This window comes from Daktulosphaira vitifoliae, unplaced genomic scaffold (genome assembly GCF_025091365.1).
Source record: "Daktulosphaira vitifoliae isolate Bord-2020 unplaced genomic scaffold, ASM2509136v1 Scaffold_2, whole genome shotgun sequence".
NCBI classification, from domain to species: Eukaryota; Metazoa; Arthropoda; class Insecta; order Hemiptera; family Phylloxeridae; genus Daktulosphaira; species Daktulosphaira vitifoliae.
Window position 1 is genome coordinate 23449322 of NW_026099573.1, and position 22312 is coordinate 23471633.

The 22312-nt window shown below is 24.5% G+C and overlaps 1 protein-coding gene across 2 annotated transcripts; it reads left to right on the forward strand.

The window, feature by feature from the left end:
* Positions 1-569: 569 nt before the first annotated feature.
* LOC126899957 (protein PF3D7_1417600-like) lies at positions 570-18071 on the forward strand. 2 transcript variants are annotated; one of them, XM_050675259.1, is made up of 4 exons: positions 570-963; positions 4855-4885; positions 4939-4987; positions 8318-18071. In XM_050675259.1, the coding sequence occupies exons 3-4, from the start codon at positions 4950-4952 to the stop codon at positions 17403-17405; spliced, it is 9126 nt and encodes a 3041-aa protein (XP_050531216.1). In that variant the 5' UTR covers positions 570-963; positions 4855-4885; positions 4939-4949; the 3' UTR covers positions 17406-18071. The 2 variants fall into 2 exon arrangements, with proteins under 2 accessions (XP_050531216.1, XP_050531215.1); XM_050675258.1 differs by having other exon boundaries at positions 4855-4987.
* The last annotated feature ends 4241 nt before the right edge of the window (positions 18072-22312 follow it).

Below are 22312 nucleotides of genomic sequence, written 5' to 3' on the forward strand. Positions count from 1 at the left end.
GTTATTGATTATAAATTTTTATAATTTTTTTGTTTCCTTCCTTTTTTAAGTTATGGCAGTTTTAAGAAAAAAAATTACCGATTATGGAAATCACTAGTTCTTTGAAAGATTGAAGGAATTATAGGGAAAAAGACTTTTTTCAATTATTAAGGGCAATGTCTTTAACTAGTAACGATATGTGATTTTTTGACGTATCGTTGAAAGAAATCGGTTTGGTGATAGCTAAGTAAAAGTGGCAACTGTCAAAAACAATATATTAAAATAAAATTAATACCTTTTCAGATACGCAACGAAGCTAAAGTAAAATAATGATAAAATAATTTTTTTATTTTGTTAGGTATTTTAATACGGTTTTTTATACACATTTGCAAATAATTTGTATTTTACTAAATAATATATCAACTTTTATCAAGGCCAATACGTTTTTGATTAGACAGGTAAACATGCTTACCATAAAATAAATTATGGTAATAATCAGCTGTACTATGGTAACTACCACTCTCCAAACCACCGCCACGCCATCAATTGAAATGTTATCGATTTTATGTGCTGTTATCAAATTTCGTGGTATAAGAATTAAGTTGACAAACATAACGATGTTTAAGATTTTAGTGTATTGATGATTAAAAACCCTTTGATTAGTTAATTATTGGAAGTTAATTTTTAATACATTTTAAAGTGTTGATGATGTGAGAATAAAACTTCTTAATTGGTATAATGTTAGTAATTGCATTCACCATGTTAGTCTTGTCACGTTTTGACGCAGGGCTATTATAGACGGCGTTACAATATTTTTGTTAGTGAGCCTTTGCGCGCATGACCTAGACTGCTGCAATCAACGGCGAGAAATCTGTACCCTTTTGGTTTGCTGAGTTTAATGTCTTACTATTTACTTACATTTCTCTCATAAAGGTTGATCTAATCCGCTGTATAAATGTACTAAAAATGGGACTAATTCAACAGGTTAGTAGATAATTTGTGATTATCTTAACTGATGATAAATTAAGAAAAAAATATCCCTAATTATTTTTTCTTTTCAAAATGTTTAGCAATTATATTAAGACAATGTATTCATATATATTTATGTATAAGGCATTTAAATTAAAATATATCTTTTTTCAAGTGTGTGATTCAAATGAAACACCTTATTTACTTTATACAAATGAAATAATTAAGAAATTTACAGCCATTTAATTTATTCTTATTGATAATTTAGAACCAGAGTAAAATATTTTATTTTGGTCTCTTATTTATTTGTTTTATTTATTGTTTGATAAAATCAATCTTAAATAAATATATAATTATTATTGTTAAGTCTTTGAATTTGTATATACATAAATCTTAAAATAAATTTTAAAAACATATCTGTGTACTTCCAATACATTCTTAGCTACATGTCAAAGCAAAAAAAAAAATTCATTCAAAAATAATTTTTAGAATGTTATGCCATTTTTAATTGTAAAATTTTTACATTATTTTTGTTATCTAATCTATAAAGAAAATAATATTGTAATACAAATTGCATCATAAGGTAAGTTCAATAATATGTTTAATCATATTGATAAAATACCTAAAAATTGGCAATCATGATATTTTAAAATTAAATGATTTAAAAAATTGTTTTTTTTTATATTTATAAAAAATAAAATTAAAACAGGAATATCAAACTAGAATTCAAAAGAGTAAAATCAACTTAAGTGGTAGATAAACTTCTTTTTATGTAATGTGTAAATAATAGTGTTGCAAAAAAAAAAAAATTACGTAGATTCGCTAAAGTTTAACAGATTTTTTAATTCAATTAAATTAACCAAAATTTTCTAAATTTTTTGCATATATCACAATTTGCATTTAATATAAAAAATATTCAATATTCATTAGATCTGACTGTTTTCTTACATCCCATGAAATGTTTCTTTTGTTTGATGTATTTAAATATTAAATTAAAATTTTTTAATAAGTTTTTGTAGTTATTTTTTAATATTTTAAATTCTTCATATATTAAACATCTATTTAGGTTCATGATTACAAATGGTGCTCAATTATTAATATTTTAAATACTAAACTACATTTTATCAGATAAATACTTGATATAATTATCTAGTATATTAATAAATATACTATTTACATATATTCATATTTTTTTTTTTATTTTTTTAGTATTTAAACTTTAAATAAGGTTAATATTTGAATAATTAAAATTTTTTTTTATAATGTTGATTATAGTTTTTTTTATATATTTTACTGAATTTTTATAAAGTATATAATAATTTTAATATTATGAATACTAATAAAGTCAATAATGTGTATTTCACATATTAGTTTAAGTATAATATAAATTATTAAATAATTAAATTTGACAATTTTGCTTTATAAATCTTTCAAAAACTGCAATTCATTTTTAGGTGCACTTCATGCATTATTATAAATAAACTACTTTTTTACTTATAAAATTATTATAAATAAGTTGAATTGATAAAGTTTATTTAATATATATTCAATTAATTCAAATTCTTTTCTGTACATATAAATCTTCAGACAATAAAATAATTTAGTCATTCACCCATATTTGACTAATTTAATTAATGCAAAATTTAGAATTAATCATTTTCAAATTATAATAAATATTATTGAATTATTGTATTAAATAATTAAAAAAAGCAAAAACCTTTAATTTTAAACAAAGTTTACAAACCTGTTCAACTTTACTAAACCATCACAAATTTTTAAAAAATAATTTTTCTAATATAAATATTCTAGGGGGTTGGTGAAAAAATTTAAATAACTTTTTATTGTGTGTTACCTTAGTATATAATCATTTTTTATGTTAAGTTCAATTGATTTTTCAAAATATTTGTTATATTAATTTCAACATCAATATAATAATTTTTTTTTTTTCAAATTTATACCTCATAAACAATATTTTATAGTATTACTATCACTACAACATTAAGTAATTAATAATTTTTTCAAAAATGAATTAAACTATCAATTTAAAAGTACTTTCTTTTAAATGTACTCCTTTTTGAAGACGTAATAATTATAATTTTTTTTGTCTATCCCAAACAATTAGTAATTTAGTGATTATGTTGTATTATAGAAAATGTTTTTACTTATGATTTGTATTTAACAGGAAAAATTTAATTTAGTGTTGTTTTAAGGAACATATAGAAGTAAACGTTATATATTCTCACTCAATTTTGTATATTAAAGTATACACCGTAAAAATGTTATAAATATGCAAGTATATGTTTACCTAGCATTTATTGCATATACATATTAGTGGGCTTGGAGGAGCCCTAATAAAATTTCAGAAAAATACAATAATGATTATATAAAACAAATTCAGGGAGAGAATAACTACATGTAATGAGCTTTGAAAGAAATTGTATGTATATATTATGCAATATGAGGTTTAAATACATTAGAATAGTTTATTTTTATTATTATCAAATAATATTTATTAATAAGTATAACCACGTAGCAACAATAAAAATTGTTTATTATAACAAATAGTTTATAGTTGATCATTCGTGGTAAGAGCAGTATAGTTTTATGATAAAATATTTAAATGATATTACATACAAGTTTGGCAACTTGTATTTTCATGGGTACAGAATCGTGATGTTTGTGTAATATTTAATACTTTTTATTACACCCACATTATTATAAATATAATTTGATAACAAGTAAAAAAATTCTGTGATTCTATTGAAAAATGTTGTAGGTAACTCCATTTTAGAACTTATAATTCTCTAATAGAGCGTATAATTTATGGAATTTTTAAGAAAATAAGACTGAGTTAACTAATATAAAAGTCAAACTGTATCAATTACTCATCCTAAGTATCATGGTTTTTTATTGTGTAGAATACTTATCCAAAATAGAAGATAGAAGAAACTAATAAATTTATCATGATCACAATTACTGAGAACTTAATTGAAAATTTGAAGTATGTCACTTGATAGGTTATAAGGTTACTTTTTTTTTTTAACTCTACCATTAAATTTTATTTAGAATTTTCAAAAACTAAATTTTTCAAAATGTGTGTAATAAGTATTTACACATTAAAACCAAATCTTTAAACTGTTTTTATAAAGTTAATATTATAATGTTATAACTACCAAAAAATGATAAAAATAGTAAAAAAGTAAAAATAAACATGTAACAATTAATGAAAAATGTATAATAATGACAAAAAATACATAATTTCAAACAAAATGAAACAAAAATCAAAACATCAATCATAACTTAAAATAAAACCAAGAACTAACCTAAACGAAAACATATTGATGATACATTATAATATATAAGGTACTATGAATTTGGAGAAAATATAACTTGATCAAGCCAGTGTTTCTGAATATAAAAATTATGTGAGAAATATTTTCACATACAAGCAATGATGGGTTAATTCCATAAAAGTTTAAAAAAATATTAATAATATTTATTGAAAGAATGTAAGATAATCAATAACATTTAAATAACAAAATAAATAAAACATAATAAATTGGTAAAATTTAAATACTTCAAAATGAAAAACATAAATTCATAATGTTATAATTTTTTTTAATGTATAATGTGATAGTATTGTTAACATTTTAACTGTCATAACATAAAAACAAAATAATTAATTTAGAATTAAGCTCTGATAAAAACATTTATTTATATACTAAAGACTTATAGTAATTTAAAAATCTTATTTTTCTGATGTTATATAAATTATGTCTTGTGTGATTATTTTTATTCTATTTTATTTTATGTGGATATATTTTATCATGAATCTCCATATATATTTAATTTTTAAAGCTTTATATCATTAAATTCAATATTTATATAAATTATATTTGTTATTAGATATGCAGGCCAAAATGTTGAAGATATCAAGGTTTGTAGTTAGATAATATTCAATACCAGGATGTTGTACATAGTACTTTGAAGCTTTTCAGACAATGTTGCTCAAAAGACCATGGCAAGCTAAGCTATTTGGGTAAGCAATTTTTATAAGTTTAAAATTTGAGGTATATTTTTAAAATAAAGACCTTAAAATATGTGTAACAATGTAGATTAAATACACAACTTTTTGAGAGTAACACGGAAAAACACTGATGTATTTTTTTATTATAATTTCACTAATTGAAAGGCTTTATGCAAAAACAAAATAACCCCATTTCTTTTTTAAAGTTAGATTTAGATGGTTCTTAATTAAAATTAAAATGACAAATGATTTAAAAGTAAATTATTTTTAATTTTCTGGTAGTTTTATGCCACAACTCTCTAGTAGTCTAAAATTCTCAGACTTAATTCTATTTCAGTTCTATTATATTCAATTTGATTTTACTTAAATTTTATAAACAACTCTTTACCAAATAGGTCTCTGATTATTTTAAGGATTTCAATTTAATAAACAAAGTTATATACTTGAAGAAAATTCATAATTCTTCAAATTAAGATTTTTGAAATCGCTTCCAGATGAAATATATTTAATATTTTATATTAATTAAAATTCATTTATGGTTCAATCTATTATTTTATTTAATTAAAAGCCTAATGCATTCAATAAGCAATTTATTTTCTAGCAGTTAAGAAATAATTATGTTTATAATATTTTTAAATGTGTCTCCCATTATAAAAATTGTTCAAATGTTTAATTATTGACATTTAAATTGTAAAAATTTCAGTAAAAGTTTGATGCTATAATTTTTTATTGATACATTGTTATTTATAATCAAGAGTTTCCGACGTATTATCTCTCTATAAAATACCTAAATAGTTATTTAAAATATTTTAACCTAAAAAAATAGAAAAATAATACTGATTTATTTTAGCTTCGATGCGAAGCTGAGAAGGTATTGGTTTTACTATGATGTGTTATTCTTTTCTTTTTGTGTCTGTTACCACTTTTTCTCAGCTCTCACAGAACGGATTTCTTTCAACGATACATCAAAAAATCATAAATCATATCTAGTCAAAGACATTACCATCAAAAATTCAAAAAAATTCCCTTATTCTCCGTTAATGGGGGTAACCTCCAAAAAAATTACAAATTAATTTTTATTACTTAAAACTGCCATAACTTTTTCAAAAATGAACAAATCAATATAATTTTTTTTATAGATGCTTAATGTCTTTATCTATTATTTGGTATATTTTTTTCATAAATTTAACCCTTTACCTGCCCATAGGGAGATTTAAAATGACAACTTATTCATAAAAAATTAACTTTTGAAAGTGTTTCGAAAGGTCTGACACTTTTATATATATCTTAAATTAAAAATAATGTAATATACTCTACTATGGAAAAAAAAATTTGACCTCTAGACTTGTCTTCGTGGTGAAAATGGACATCAAAGTTAATAAAAAATTACGATTTTTATAAAATAATTCTTTTTTATATTTTTACCTTAATAATGCTATAATTTTTTATAGCATTATAATTTATAATGCTATAAATGTATGGATCAGTAAATTTTTGATTTTATTTTTTAGATTTTTAACTATATAATTCTATAACTTATTGAAAAGTGTATGGATCAACACAATTTTTTATGAGAAATAATATTTTTTAATAATTCCTTTTTCATTCAGGATATTAATAAGAAAATAACAGATCATGTAGCTTTTGGAATAATCCAAATTTTTTAAAATTAAACACGTTCTAAAGATTTGCATCGTAGCATTTTTTTTTGATAATGATTTTAATCACTGTCAGATATCATTATACTTGATCCAACTATGCCACATCACCACTGTGCCGCGACCCCCCTGTGCTGGGTTTTTTTTCGTACACCTGTTCATTAAACTTTGTTATAGACTAAAAGTATAATTATAAAATCATAAGTCTGTAAATGTTTTTTCATTGCAAAATTTTTGTAACCCGCTATATAGCAAACTGAAATTGTCCATTTTTGTCAATTTTTTATTGAGTTGATACTGTGTTGATGTTATTGAATACCAAAAATAAAAATAAAAACGAGTTAAAAAAAGCTAAGTTGTTGATTAGTTTGTTATATTTATTTATATTCATATTTATCAAATTACTCTCAAATATTATTTATTTATTAGCTTCGATGCAAAGCTGAGAAGGTATTGGTTTTACTATGATGTGTTTTTCTTTTCTTTTTATGTCTGTTACCACTTTTTCTCAGCTCTCACCAAACGAATTTTTTTCAACGATACGTCAAAAAATCATAAATCGTATCTAGTCGAAAATGTTACCCTCAAAAATTCAAAAAATTTCCCTCATTCCCCGTTAATGGGGGAAACCTCCAAAAAAATTACAAATTTAAAAATCGCTAATTTTCGAAATTTTTTCAATTTTTTTTATTTACAATAGCAACTTTTTTTACAAAAATTAACTTTTTCGACTTAATTTTTGAAAATGTTCCGGAAATACTGCGTCCTTTAAACATATATCAAATTAAAGCTTATTTTATGTACTATAAAATAAAAATAAAAAAATTTGTCCGGACGACCTATCTTCTATGCGCAAATGGCTACCGTATTCAAAAATATGCTATTTTAACAAATTTTTTTTTTTTTAAATTAAACACTATCTAAATATTTTCATCGAAGCGTTTTTTATGATAGTGATTTTAATCACTGTCAGATATTATACTTGATCCATCTATGCCACGTCACCACTGTGGCGTCACCCCCAGTGCTGGGTTTTTATTGTTAAATTGGTAGTGAAGAAAATAATTTAAATTACAAATATTATTTTATGATACTACAATTGTTTTATATTTTGTGTTTTTGTTGTTTAATGTTAGTAACTTATTTTAATGTTTAATTCCACTAGGTTTTGTTATCTTTAATAACTCTTGATCCAGCAAACATTTTGTGTAATTTTTTTAGGCTAAGAAACTTAAAAATTAATATTTAAAAAGCAAATAACAATGAAATTTAATTGTAACAAAAATTAAAAGAGTTGTTAGAAAAAGTAAGCTACTGCCTTATTTGTTGGGCATATCTAATGACATATTGATAAGTAAATATTAAACAAATACATTGTATTAGTTTAATTTTTACTGACAACTTAATAATTTGCATTTTCTTTTTCATAGAATTAATTTACATGATTTTTAAAAATTTATTAACTAAATAATTTGTTTTACTAATTTTTTTTAATTACATATAATATTTAAATTATTTACCAATTATATTTTTTAACTTTTTATATAATCGTAGAATAAAAATATCTAACTTAAATTTAGTATTGGATAATGCTTTGTCCAAATTTTAATGTTCGTTTTTTTTCTAATATCTATTTTAATGTAAATTCATGGCTACATAGTAAAAAAAATTAAAATTATTATAGGTTACCTAAAAAAAGTCTTATTCTGTTCAATAAGTGGATTGAAGTTATTTATCAGATTAAATTTCAAGAGTATGATATGATTTATGATACCAATCTCGTATCAACCAATTTTGCAATGTGTGATGATAAAAATTTAAAAAAAAAAGCATCTAACAAGTCTAGTGAAGAATTTATCTTATGCCCTTTATCGTCAGAAATAAGAGAAAATAATATTAATATTAGTCACAAAGATATTCGAAAAAAAAAAATTGTAGAGAGCATGTCATTAAATACCAAGTCTACATGTCAGTCGAATCTAGATTCTATTAATGTCATTCATGATGATAACGTAACATGTAAAGAAGCTAGTCCCGATGGAATAGATATAACAAATAATATGTCATCAAGAGAAACTAATATACTACCCAACAGTAAATGTAACGCTAGATTAACTTGTGTAAATGATAAAAGTTCTTTAGTCGTTGAAAACAATAGTACATCAAAAGAAACTGTATATGAGGATGTTACTTTTCGTCGAATTCCTATGAGAACGTATGGTAGAAGTAAGAAGTGTATTAAGCGTAAAAGTTCTTTTGATAACACAGATAATTTAGAAAAAAATTTACCCTACAAAAAAAAGAAAAAAAATCGTGATTCTTGTGCAAAAGAACATGAACAATCTTCTCACTCTATTAGAAGAAGTACGCGAATTACAAAAGGAAAATGGTCAAGTTCTAATGAAAATTTAAACCCTTATAATAAAAATTTTGTACATAGGATAACTATACCAAAAAAATCTACTAAAATAAATAACGAACAAACAAAAAATAACTTAAATAGCAAAATAACAACTCCTATAATTACTGAAAATAAAAATGTTAAATATAATATCAATCAGATGTGTGTGCCTGGATTACAAACAAAAAACATTTTACCTCAACCTAAGAAAGTTATAGAGAAATATTTTCTTCATGGACTTACCCAAAAACAAATTAATATGAGACAGTTTGATATATCTGATAAAATTCCTTATATATTTTTAAGACCCGTCAGTCCAGAAACAATTAGTCATTATACAAAAAAACCTCATTCTATAGAAAATAATTGTAATCCAGAAAATCATTTAGATTCTAAAAAAAATAAATCGCATGGTATTGGTTTAAGTGTTTCTACAGCATCTAAGTCAAATAGTACTACAATAATAAACCATGTACCCAACAGTGCTATTAATAGTTCATTCCATGTCCAAAGTACATCAAATACTAATAAAAAAATGATTGATAAATCTAAAGATGTCGTTCATCGTAGTGTATTATATGAATCTACTGCTTCAGAAAAAATCATAGCCCAAAAAAGAAAATTTCATCAAATGACAACAGATAATTTACAAAAGTCAACAAATTCAAAAAAGTTAAAGTTCTCTAACATACATGAAAACTGCAAGTCGATTAATGTGAAAAATCAGCTAAAATCTAAAATACTTGAAAAAAAATTAAATTTAAAAAAGGCTTTAATGCAGAATTTTCGTGGGATAAAAACGTTACCATATGAAATTCCTAAAGTCTCTAAACTAAAACAATCTAAACATGAAGAACAGAATATGTTATTTACTAATAAAAAAAAAGAATTGAGACGACGTATAACTCGGTCTAGTACACTTGTATGTCCAACTGTTTTTAAGAGATCTAAACGTATACAATGTTTTAATGATAAAAATGATGAGAAGATTAATGAAATTAATACAGAACCAACCAACACATACAAGTGGTTCACAAATATTAATAGAAGCCACTTATGGGATACTGATCTGATTTTGGAAAATAAAATGTTAACTGATTTTGAAGCGTTTGATTATTTAATGAAAATAGTGTCCAGTTTACAAAAATCAACATGTTCAGACAAAATTTATTTTTATAAAATGTGTTATGCCGAAGTTGCTATGTTGAGATTAGGTGTCAATACTTCTAAAATGACCTTATTCAATGAATCGAAACGAGTTCCTATATATAAAAGAAAAATTGTTACACGTGAGTCTCTCGATGATCTAATGAAATTGAGTGGTCGTAAGTGTCAAAAACGAGGTAAATATCTGAAAAATGTTTTCAAAGAAGGATATAAGGATTATATCGGCAGCACAGACATCACAAATGTTACCAGTGATAATATTTTGTTCGAAGTTCCTTGTACCTCTCAGACAAAATTTAAATCTAATGAAATTATCAGAAAGAAAGATGATTTTGCTGTGGATGATAACTCTAAAGAATATAAAAAAACAGTAGCCATATCTAATCAACCTGCAGAATTTATAAATTCAATTGATTATATCCGCATAGTCAATTCAGAATCGAATTGTTCTGATTCCGATTCAGAAGTTGACTTAAATATAATAGGGTGGGATTTTAATCGACCAATTCCTAGCACGTCAAAGGGTATTACAAAATGGCGGTACATAAAAGAAAATAGACGACAAAATTTACTCAAAAACGCATCTACTACAGATTCAGCTGTTGCAGTTGCTCTGAGTGAAATACATTATGAGCAAAATATAAATGATAGTCCTATACGAGATATCATTTCCATAAACAGCTATAATATTTGTAATAATATAGTTAATCTGTTTGACAAAAAAACTCAGTGGACATCCAAAACAGTCTCATACTTAAAATCTGTTATTAGCTGGTCAAAAAAACTACCGATTAAGGTAAATACATTAAAATTAAATTTGATAACTGAAATTTGCAATAATTTATTTTCAATTAAATCTCCAATTTTAAATTGTTCAATTGAAAATAGCAGAGACGAAAATTCACAAGATATATTATATCTTGAAAATGACCAACTTAAAAATATAAATTTATCCATATCAGCTACTCGAAATGCATCTGACACTCACGTATTTTACAATCATAGGGATAATAACATTTTAATTAATTGCTCGCTTTCAAGTTCTGAAATATTTGATCAGTCATGTTTGTTGTCCCTTATACAAACTAATAAAAATTCACGAAACACACAAAATAGTTTATCGAAAACAGAAACTAGTGCAACTGTAATTTTAAGCGATTTTAATGATATTAACTATCAAAGTTACGATTCCATTGTAAATAATAACGATAAACATATAGAAAATATTCAAAATAAAACCTTGAGTAGCATGTCAGATAATTATAATAGTTCTGCTGTAACTTGTCGAAATATTTTAAGTGATGTCAATACTTTCCTAGAAAATTTAAGTAATAATTCTTTTGTTGAATCTAGAGACAATATTATATTTATTACTTCAAATACTGCAGGAAAAAAGGGTGAAGGTAGTTTAGATTTTGAACAAACCAACTTACCATCTATCCAATATAGACTCAAAGGAGTTTGTAATCATAATAAATTTAACTTCGGTTATGATTTGGATGAATCTGAAATTAACTTAAGTAGAAATTCAAAAAACTTTATACAAACGAATATTATTAAAAATAATATAAGAGAATCAAAATCTAATAGCTCACAAACGAGACATAGTATTCAAAATGATATACAATATTCTAATATAGTATTAAACAATCAAGAGTTAAAATACGATTTTTCAAAAAGCAAAAATTCTATTTCTATACATGAAATTAGTGATACCGATTTATTTGATAAATGTTTGTTCAATTCTACAAACAATCCTAACTTCATTGATATTGATGCATTTAGAGATATTAACAACATCCAAACAAAAATAAAAACACCACAAAAACTAACTTTTCAATGTGAGTTAGTTGAAAATAAATCTCAAAAATTCAGTATAATTGAAGAATCTATGTCTAAAACTAATTTATGTAAGAACGCTGACAATATTTTGAATGTTAGCTTTCCTGAAGTTTGTAATGTTATTTTCCATGAAAATATGTGTAGTACCACAAATGAAATACTAAATAAAAGTTTCTTAGAAATTCCTGATGCTAAAAGATGCGAAGAACGTATAATCATAGAAACACCATTAAATAAAACATTAAATGAAAAAAAACTATTTATGTATAATGATGACAATTATAGTAATACTTGTTGGATAGAAAATAAATGTAATGATAGTTTCAAGAAAACCAATTATAAATATTCGAGTAAAAATTATGAATATTGTGTTAATAAAAGGGTAAATTATTTAGATGATTCTAGTTACAATTTTCGTGATAAAAGTCATAATTTTCTTAAATTTTTAAATTTTAAAAAAAATAAAGTTACATGTTTTGATTATTATAAAGAAAACGCAATTTATAACGATGGCTTGAAATTAAATACCAAAACTCTTAAAATATCCGTTGATATAAATTGCATACATAATTTCACTATAAATAATGTAGAATTTGCTGAAAAGATGATTATGAATATGTTGAATATATACAGTTATAAACTATCGAAATATGACTATATTCATATTATAAAAAAATTATCTAATTCCATTGTATCTGAATACCTTAATTCGCCTACTGTCAAATTTCTTCAACGCCCAGCTAGTGATTATACTTTAGTATCATATTCAAAAAAAAATAAGACAATTAATACAAACAATTTCGACACTAATTTCAATAATAATAGTCACGTCAAAAGTCAAGGTCAAAGTAATATCGAATATATAGATGGATGTGTCAATAGTAACAGTTATAACTCAATTTTTACAAATTTACCTCATGTCTTCAACCATAGTTATGTTAACCATGTTTATGGAAATAAGTTATTTAATTCAAATCATTATATTAAAAGAAAATTAAATGCTCAGTGTAGTACAAATATAAAAAAATTTAAACGATCCATAATAAATAATGAAAATTCAACAAGTTTACCTTTAACAATCCAAAATCTGGCTCAGCATTCTTCTAAAATTGTACACAAATTAAATCTATGCGTCAGTCATGTACTATCATTTTACACAGAAAATAGTAATACTAATCATTTCAACAATATTGCAACTTTGAATAATTTTAGTGACCGTAATGCGTCTAATACAAACTCTGTTGCTGATAAAATTCAATCTATTGCTCTCAATAAAAACACAATTGCTACTTCAAGTAATAAATTACTTTTTAATTCGTGTTTATTAAAAAATAGTGAAACTGTTTTACAAGAAAATACGTTTGTCAATTTTTTGAAATATTCCAATAGTGTGGATAACTTTTTTAATAAGTCATTGATCAGCAGCTGCTTATTGAACTCTCATAATCTAGTAAGTAATAACGACCTAAAAGATAAACTTCGTATTTCAATTTATGAAAATTCTATAGCGCAAATAAATAAAAGTAACCGAAATTTATATAATATCTCTAAAATGAAAAATAGATTTAATCAAGATATCAGTACTACCTCTAATTTTAAAATGTTTAGTATCACTTCTGACGAAGATTCGCAAAATGCAACTGATGGTGTTAGTGGTATAACTGAGACCAAACTACCAAACCATGATGAAGTATTTATTTCTGACGTAATTTGGAATAAATGCAATTTTTCTGGAGCTTTTAATGATAGCATGAGTACATTTAATTCAAGTAATATATGTAACATTTCTGTAAATGATCAAAATATTGTACAGAACAGTAAAACTTTGCTTACAAATAGACCCATGTATGAATTACTTTTAAATAAAAATAAAACTTATCAAATTGTAGAAAATGATGGTCTGACAGAAAAGAATAATTCCATTTGGAGTATTTCTGATGACAGTACCAACTCGAACAGTACCAACAATACGAAGAATATAATATTTAATGAACATAATATTTTTTCTATAAATATTGATAACAGCGTTGATTCTGACAATGATAAAGTAATTTTAATAAGCGAGTCTTCGGAGAATAGTTTTAACAATTCTACTACCTTAAGTGATAGTGAAAATACTAATTCTGTTAAGTCAAGCTATGATGAAGAAAGTATTATTCGCAATATCAATATACTCGAAATAGACGAAGCAGATTCAAACTTTAGCATTGTCCGTGGTTTCAAATCACCTTCACCCGGAGAAAATGAAAGTTATTTAGTTGATAATTCTATTGATAATACGTCGATTGATTGCTCATCCACTGATAGTATATATATGAATCATAATGATGGAAGAAACAGCGATTTATCAATTATTTCAAGTACTACATCAAGTCTTAATACTTGGAGTAATATTGATACTTCATCATCTAGTATTGTAAGTACAAGTTTTAGTAGTTGTAGTTCAACTAAATCTATGATAAAAGAATTAACAAAAAACGTCACCAATAAATGCTCAAATTCCAAAATTGTTGATGTGATTGGTGATATGAATGATTCATCAGAAAATAGCCTAATAATTCAAAATGATAATAGTATCATTAGTACATCAAATTCAGGTTCTTATATATATATCGCATCAGATTTTACATTAACTGGAAAAGATTATTCTGGATCTGAGAATAGTGACTACATTGAAAATAATATTAGCAAAACAAAAAGATATATTCTGAATGATGAAACGGTTAAAAACTCATCAATTGTAAAATGGATTGAAAACACTAAACCTATTACTATAAAAAAATCAAAAGCAAATCTAAACAAATGTACAAATTTGGGTCAGACCTTTGACGAAGTCATTGTGATTTCAGACGCCGAGAATGATAAATCTATGTATGAAACTAAAATAAAAAACCACAATAATATTTTGTTAGACGACACATTGAAAAATACACAAACTCCAGAGCTATTGAATGCTTTCAACAATATTAATAAAAATTTCGTTGGTATCAGATCTCCAAAAAAATTTAGTAACGACACTACTTGTGAAAATAAATTGGAAGAAAATGTGTCTATAATAAAGACGATAAATATTACTGGATCAATGTGTAATAATTATAAAAATAAAGGTTCAGCTGACAACATTAACTACTCAGATAATGACAATTCTTGTGACAGTAATACTTCAAAAAGTAATTACCATGACATAAACATCGAAGATATTAGTAACGATAAAAATAAAATGTTACATACGTATGATTATTGTAAAAATAAATTAGAAAAAAAAAACCATATAGAGTCCGAAATAAATAATGTAGATAATTTGTTTCCTATAAGTCAATTGGTTGTATCTCATAACTCTTTCGCCGATGATTTAAATCTAGGTATATATAAAGATGATCTTGCAGTGTTCAAATCCCCAGTCAGATACAATACAGAAGTCAATGAAAATGATTTTGATATCAATCGACTTTCTGGCGAATTCAATGACTTGTTGGGTGTAGAGAGTAATTTTGCTTGCAATTTCAGTGATTTTGAAAATGAAAATAATGAACTTGCGTTTCAAGAAAATTTCTTTAATAATAATGTATCTGAATCTTCTATAAACGAAATTTCATTTTTACGTTGTTTAGAAAAAAACAGCATTCCCGTTGAACTTCAAGATAATATTTCAAAAGATTGTTCAATCATAGAAGAATCTAACAAAAATTCCCCTAACGAAAATACTGAAGAAATTATTATTAAAAAAAATGATAAATTCATAATTAATTCACTAGATAATTTTAATGTAAAATCTGACATCAATTTAAACCAACGAACAATTTTCAGTTTAATTAAATCCGATTCTCAAATAAAAACTTCTTTAAAGTCATCGTCTAACATCCTCAATAAGAACAGACAAATACTTGAATCTACTACTTCTAAAAAACAAAGTCAAATGTATTTAGAAAACAACATGAATCTAAATGATCAGATTTATTCTAGTCTTCAAACTATATCTCCAAATTATTCCATATTACCTGATCCTGTATCTACTACTAATTTTCCTCTTAATTTAAACGATATTGATTTTGAATTGGCTGTTTCTAGTGCTCTTGCTGATGCAAATAAACACGAGAGTTATCATGAAACAGTCAACAGTTTCGACGCTGCTACGCATAATTTTCCCAACGCTATCATCAATGTTGCTAGCCAAATTCCAACTTACGATGATGCCATTACAAGGAGTTACTTTAATAGCATAAAAGCTTTCGAAATGCTTAGTATAAAATCTCAAAATCCAAATTATTCTCCTACAAATATTAATAATATATCCGAAATTGGCAAAAAGTTTAATGAAATTCGTGTTTGTAATAGCTACACTAAGAAATTGAATGATTTTAATGATGATCGGGGATCACCCGCTGTTAAGTTATCAACATCGAACTTACTAACAAAATCTCTAGACAATAACAATGTTAGCATTGTTGGTAATATGATTTATGAGGATATTAGTGATCCAGAAGATGAAACTGTTTCTTCTACACTTATGACTCCATCGATAAAACCTATGACACTTCCAAAACTTTGCTATTATAAAATTGATGATGCTGTCGAATCAGTTTCACTTCAAAATAGTATTAGTGATGACTCTTCGGTAAATCCTATAACAAATCACTCTCCACGCGATGTTGATCAAATAGAAAACCCGGTTATTGATCCTCATGATAAAACATTAAATAAATGTGATATAAACAAAGAAGTAATAAATGAATCTATAACTTATGGGAAAATGTGTGAGTCTACTATAAGTTATCCAGAGACCTATCAAACTATTACAAATGAAAATACCACCATTAGCCCTTTTATATCGTTCGAGAAAGAATTTGAAGGTGAATCTATGAATCTTGCTTGTACAGATGATATTTCTTCTAATGGTAATTTTCAGGATATCATTAGTGATATCATTGTACAGCCTGCAGCGAGTAATGAAACAGTTTCTCAAAGTTTAAATACATCAAATATATATGAAGATATTAGTTCACCCGAACAAAACACAACAAATAAGTTTGACCCTATGGATACCTTAAAAGAACTTGAAACTAGTACTTTCTCTATGTTCAATAAAGGTCACAAATTGTTAAGCTTAGAGGGAAGGGTTATTAATACAAGTGATATTGTTAGTTTAAGTATGGAAAATGGATTCGATTTTGTCAATTCTATAATTGATTTTGACAATTCTGGCGCTCTAGACGACTATGACTGTATAAGAGCTATCCATGATTTCGACATTAATCAATTTCAACAAGATGATGAGATTTGCGATCCAATTGAACATCTTTTTGACGACAATACTCAATTGACTGACACTGATCAATTCGATATTGATGAATGGAAGTTGTAAAACGTATTTTATCATCAAATATATTAATGTAAATATTTTAATTTAAGTATTATTACTATAAATATTTTTCTGTTTAATATGAGTTCTAAATTAATTATTCACTTATTTTATTAATTGTTAACCATTTATTTGTAAATTAAAAAAATTGTTGTTTAAATATTACTATTAAGTATTTTTCATCATAATGGATATTATTATTTTGATAATTAATTTTCGTATTTAAAACGATATCAATTTTTAATTTAATGAAATAATTTAATTTAAATGTTATTATATTTCATACATTTTTATAAACTCTACATTTTTAAATTTAAAAAAAAAATACTACCATATTAATTTTCAAGTTAACGTGTCTCTGAAAATTCATTTGACTCGGCAATTTATTTGAAGTACTAACATGGATCCAAACTCCAGCAAAAATATTTTTTACGATATGGAAATTTTTGAAGATGGCATAATTCATCGGTGGACTGCTTAATTTTGAATTTATAAAAATTAAATGATTTTTATTTTTAATAAATTTATTTTGTTTTAAATTTTAACTTAACAATTTTTTTATTTTTGTGTTTTTTTATATATATTTGCAGTTAAAAATAAGAAATAATTTTTTTAAATTAAAATTTCACCTAATCTATATTTTGCGAATTAAATTATAATCTAACGTTTTCAATTGATGCTTTGAAACATTTTTTCAATTTTCAAAAGTTGTGACTACATTTTAATTTATAATATTAATATCATATGTGATTTTTTAATGATTTCAAAATCTAAGTAAGAACAAGAATAATGCAATAAAGAAGGTAGAGTATTTTGTTTATAATAATTTTCCATAATATTTCTTTTAATTAAAACAAATTTTCCAGTCTTCAATGATAAATAATCAGAAAAATATATCTACAAAATAATTTTTTTTTATCAAAATATTACTATAAATGTGGGATGAACATTCATTTTATACTTCGATATTTTTTAAATAAATATTACAGAACATTTATTATTTATTTCTTAAATTATATTCAATTGAAAAACTCAATGAATTGATATTTATGTTAAAAAAAATAAATTAAAAATTACACAGATAATTTTTTTGCATTAATTAGCATATTGTAAATTATTTATGTTAATACTAAAATTATAGTAACTAAAATTAATTATATAATAAACATATAGTATAAGGATTTTGTATTATAATTGTATAAAATATTTGTTTTCTTGAACAATTTTTTAGAAAATGGGTTATTATCAGGGTGCGTTATACAATTAAATAAATAAAATTTAAGATTGAAGTTAATTATTGCATCATTCTATTAAGCAATAATATTGATACTTTATATTTTAAAAAACTTAATGATTCGTGAAAAATATTCAACATTTCTCAAGATAGCTAATGAAGAATAAAGGTTATTATGACGTATATAATATTCATTTTAATTAATATTGCACAATGATCAAAAATATTTTCTTAATATTATATTTTAATTTCTTTTTGTTTCGATCTAATAATAATATGCGCAACTTGTATTTAATTATTTCTTTAAAGTAAATTTAAATTAAATATTGTTGTGTAGTAACTAAATTTAAAAATCTTTTCCGTTGATTCTGTGTGGTGTTTTAGTAAATTTTGGAGTTATATAACGAATTCTTTCAATATATATTTTTGAGTTATAAAATCAATAAAAAACATTTTACGTGTTACAATTCTTAATTATTTACTTATAATTAACAATGATTTTTTGTCGTGTATAATTTTTCAAAGTATATTTATATATTAAAATATACATTTATATATTTGTGAAAGAAATACGTGTTATTATATTACAAATCTAATTTAAATTTTTGAGTTGCTTAATTTTAGATTGAGGCTGAAATTAGTATTTTATAAAAAATTATTAAATGCGCATGTTCTGTTAAAATAAAAATCTCTTTTAAAGTTTTGATGTCTCAAAATGTTCAATGTACATTACGAATATTATAATATATAATATTATGACTCCACTATTTAAATTCCAAGTTACTGATGCATATTGTTAATTACGTAACATTTTTTTTTGTTTACTTTGCGTAAAATTTTCATTTATTTTCAATTTTTTTATATTTAAATTGTAAGCTGTTTTTACCTATTTTATACCCTTTTGCAAACCAATTATTTAAAACAAATGTAATTATTAATTAAGTTCTTTTTGTTTAAAATTTAAAATTTGTTACATGTAATTTTCAATTAATATTTTAATTTAAAATATTTATTATTTTGTGTGTAAATCATAAATAATACTTATTGTTTAAATTGGTTTAATTATGTATACAATATTTAAGTTCATCAAATAAAATAATAACCGAGAAAATTAAAATGATTTTTATTCATAATATTTATACACTATGGTAAATGTTGGCAATGAACTTGAAGCAATTCGTTACAAGTAATATGGAACCACTACAACTATTATTATTTATATGAATACAAACAACTAGTGATATTTACTAATTTTAAGTAATCAATTTCTTTTTAACTTATAACCAATTTTCAACGTTTTTAATTCATTAAAATTAATTTAAAATACCTCACAATTAAAATTATTTATAATAAAGTAAACTAGTTTTAACTTAAAATTTTTTATTTAAATATACAAATTACTTAAATGTTTTTCAATAAAAACTTAATTTCTATTAAAATGAATACCAGCAAAGCAAATGAATTTTATACGAAGCTGTCATGGAGTCAAGTTATTAGAAGATGAAAATATTATCAATTCGCCAACTGCGCAGTTTTTTCACGATTTGATCTTTTATTAGAGAAACATCAATATATTTTTTTTCATCATTATTTAATTTAAAAAAATTAATTTTTATCATATATATATATTTTTTTTATTATTAAATTATTAAAAATAAAAAACAATAGAATAATGAAATTTATTATTATATTTAAATTTATTTTTTCTAGTCATCCATTAAAACAAAATCTAAAAGTATATAATTTTTAAGAAGTCAATGACAATCGGCAATACATATGTAAGTATAAAAACTTAACTTCTCCACTGCCGTTAAATCACTCAAAAACGGTTCAGTTCTGTCGTGACAGTGCTTGTTGGAAGTTCTGTTATAGCTATTTTCGTAGGTAATTCTTATGATAAAACTATTCCATAAGAAAGTATTTAATTATACAATCATTTGCATTTAATATTTTTTTTATTTGTTGCCACTATTAATCAACTTCTACTAACCTAATATTATCAAACAATACGTAAAAAACATTATCATATTTGGTTAAATGACATTACCCCAAAAGTATTTAGATTTCCTCTTAAAATTCGTTTAATTTTTATACGTTTTCTATAAATACCATACACAGCTTTTCTATTAGTTGCCTCACACAAAATACTGGCTCCATGTTGACTCACCAGGCATAAATCCAAACTGGTTTTTAGATACCGATGTCTCATATCTTACTGTCTTATCTTTTACCTTCTCACAAATTTTCATATTATGACTCATAAGCTTTATACCTCTATAATTTCCATGCTCCTGTATATCTCTTTTACCTTTAAATATCGGCACCGCAATACTATTCCTCCATTCATTTGGAATTTTCCCTTCTAAAAAGATTTTATTTAAAAGTTCCTTCAACCACCTTTTGCTATCACCACCTAATATTTTCGATACTTCTACTGGCACTTCATCTGATCCTACTGCTCTATTCTTTTTCATTGATGCCACAGCCTCCCATACCTCTTTCTCACTAATTAAGTTTGTCAGTTCCTCATTCTACGAAATATCCTCTAATGCCTCTTTGGGTACTCCTCATTCAGTAATTTTCCAAAATATCCTTCCACATTTTTTTCACATCATTATCACTCGATAGCACCCTCTTATTAACACTTTTTATACACCTCACATAGTGATAATCTCCAGAACTTTTTTCTCTTACTTTTCAAGTCTATAGACTTTTTTTAACCTTCCTTTGCTCCTAGCCTATACAATTCATCATACCTCTTGAACTTCACCTTACTTACTGCTAACTTAGCTTCTTTGCACAAGCGTTTATACTCCATCCAAACTTCTATCCTTTTGCTCTTTTGTCATACTTTGAACTGCTTTTTCTTACTCTATATGATTTTTTGAACGTCCTCATCCCACCACCAGGTTTCCATAATTCCTAAAATTCTATTCTTACTCTCACCAACAATCTCTTTTGCGGTATTTTTTGCACAACAATCTATTCTACATATCATTTATGTCTACCTCGACATTCTACAGCATCCTCTCTTTTACTTTCTTTAAAAACTTTTTCATTTTTTCCTCTCAATTTCCACCACCGGATTCTCGATTTTCTCCTGTGTTCATTTTATTTTTGTATATTCTCTTCCCAGTACACCACAACTCCATTACCATCAGTCTATGTTGTGAAATTACACTCTCGTCTGAAATAACTTTACAATCTTTTACTCGTTTTACACACTCTCTCTTCCACATCAAATAATCAATCTGTGATTTATTACTCCCATTCTTATAAATTATTTAATGTTTATTTCTCTTTTTAAAATAAGTATTAACCACAGCAAGATCATACGACATTCTGAAATCCAGAATTCTTTTTTCAGCCTCATTCTTCCCACTAAAACCACACCTACCATGTACTCTTTGATATTCTCTTCTCTCATTATCTACTCGTCTATTCATATCTCCACCTATTAACGCATCCTCTTACCGGGTATTCCTTGCATCATCTCTTCCATCTCTCTCCAAAACACTTCCATGTCTTATTTCATCACATTCTACTTATGCGACTATAATTCTGTCACTTTTCCTAGCTACTTCTAATACTTTATTTTTCATCTCCTTATCCATTATTATCCCTACATCATTCTTTGTATTAAACTTATCTAAGTATATTATTTTATTACCCTCAT

Coding starts and splice junctions, on each gene's coding strand:
- LOC126899957 (XM_050675258.1), top strand. CDS start 4,950: ATGTTGCTCAAAAGACCATGGCAAGCTAAGCTATTTGG. Junction 4,988..8,317: donor TGGCAAGCTAAGCTATTTGG/GTAAGCAATTTT, acceptor AAATTATTATAG/GTTACCTAAAAAAAGTCTTA.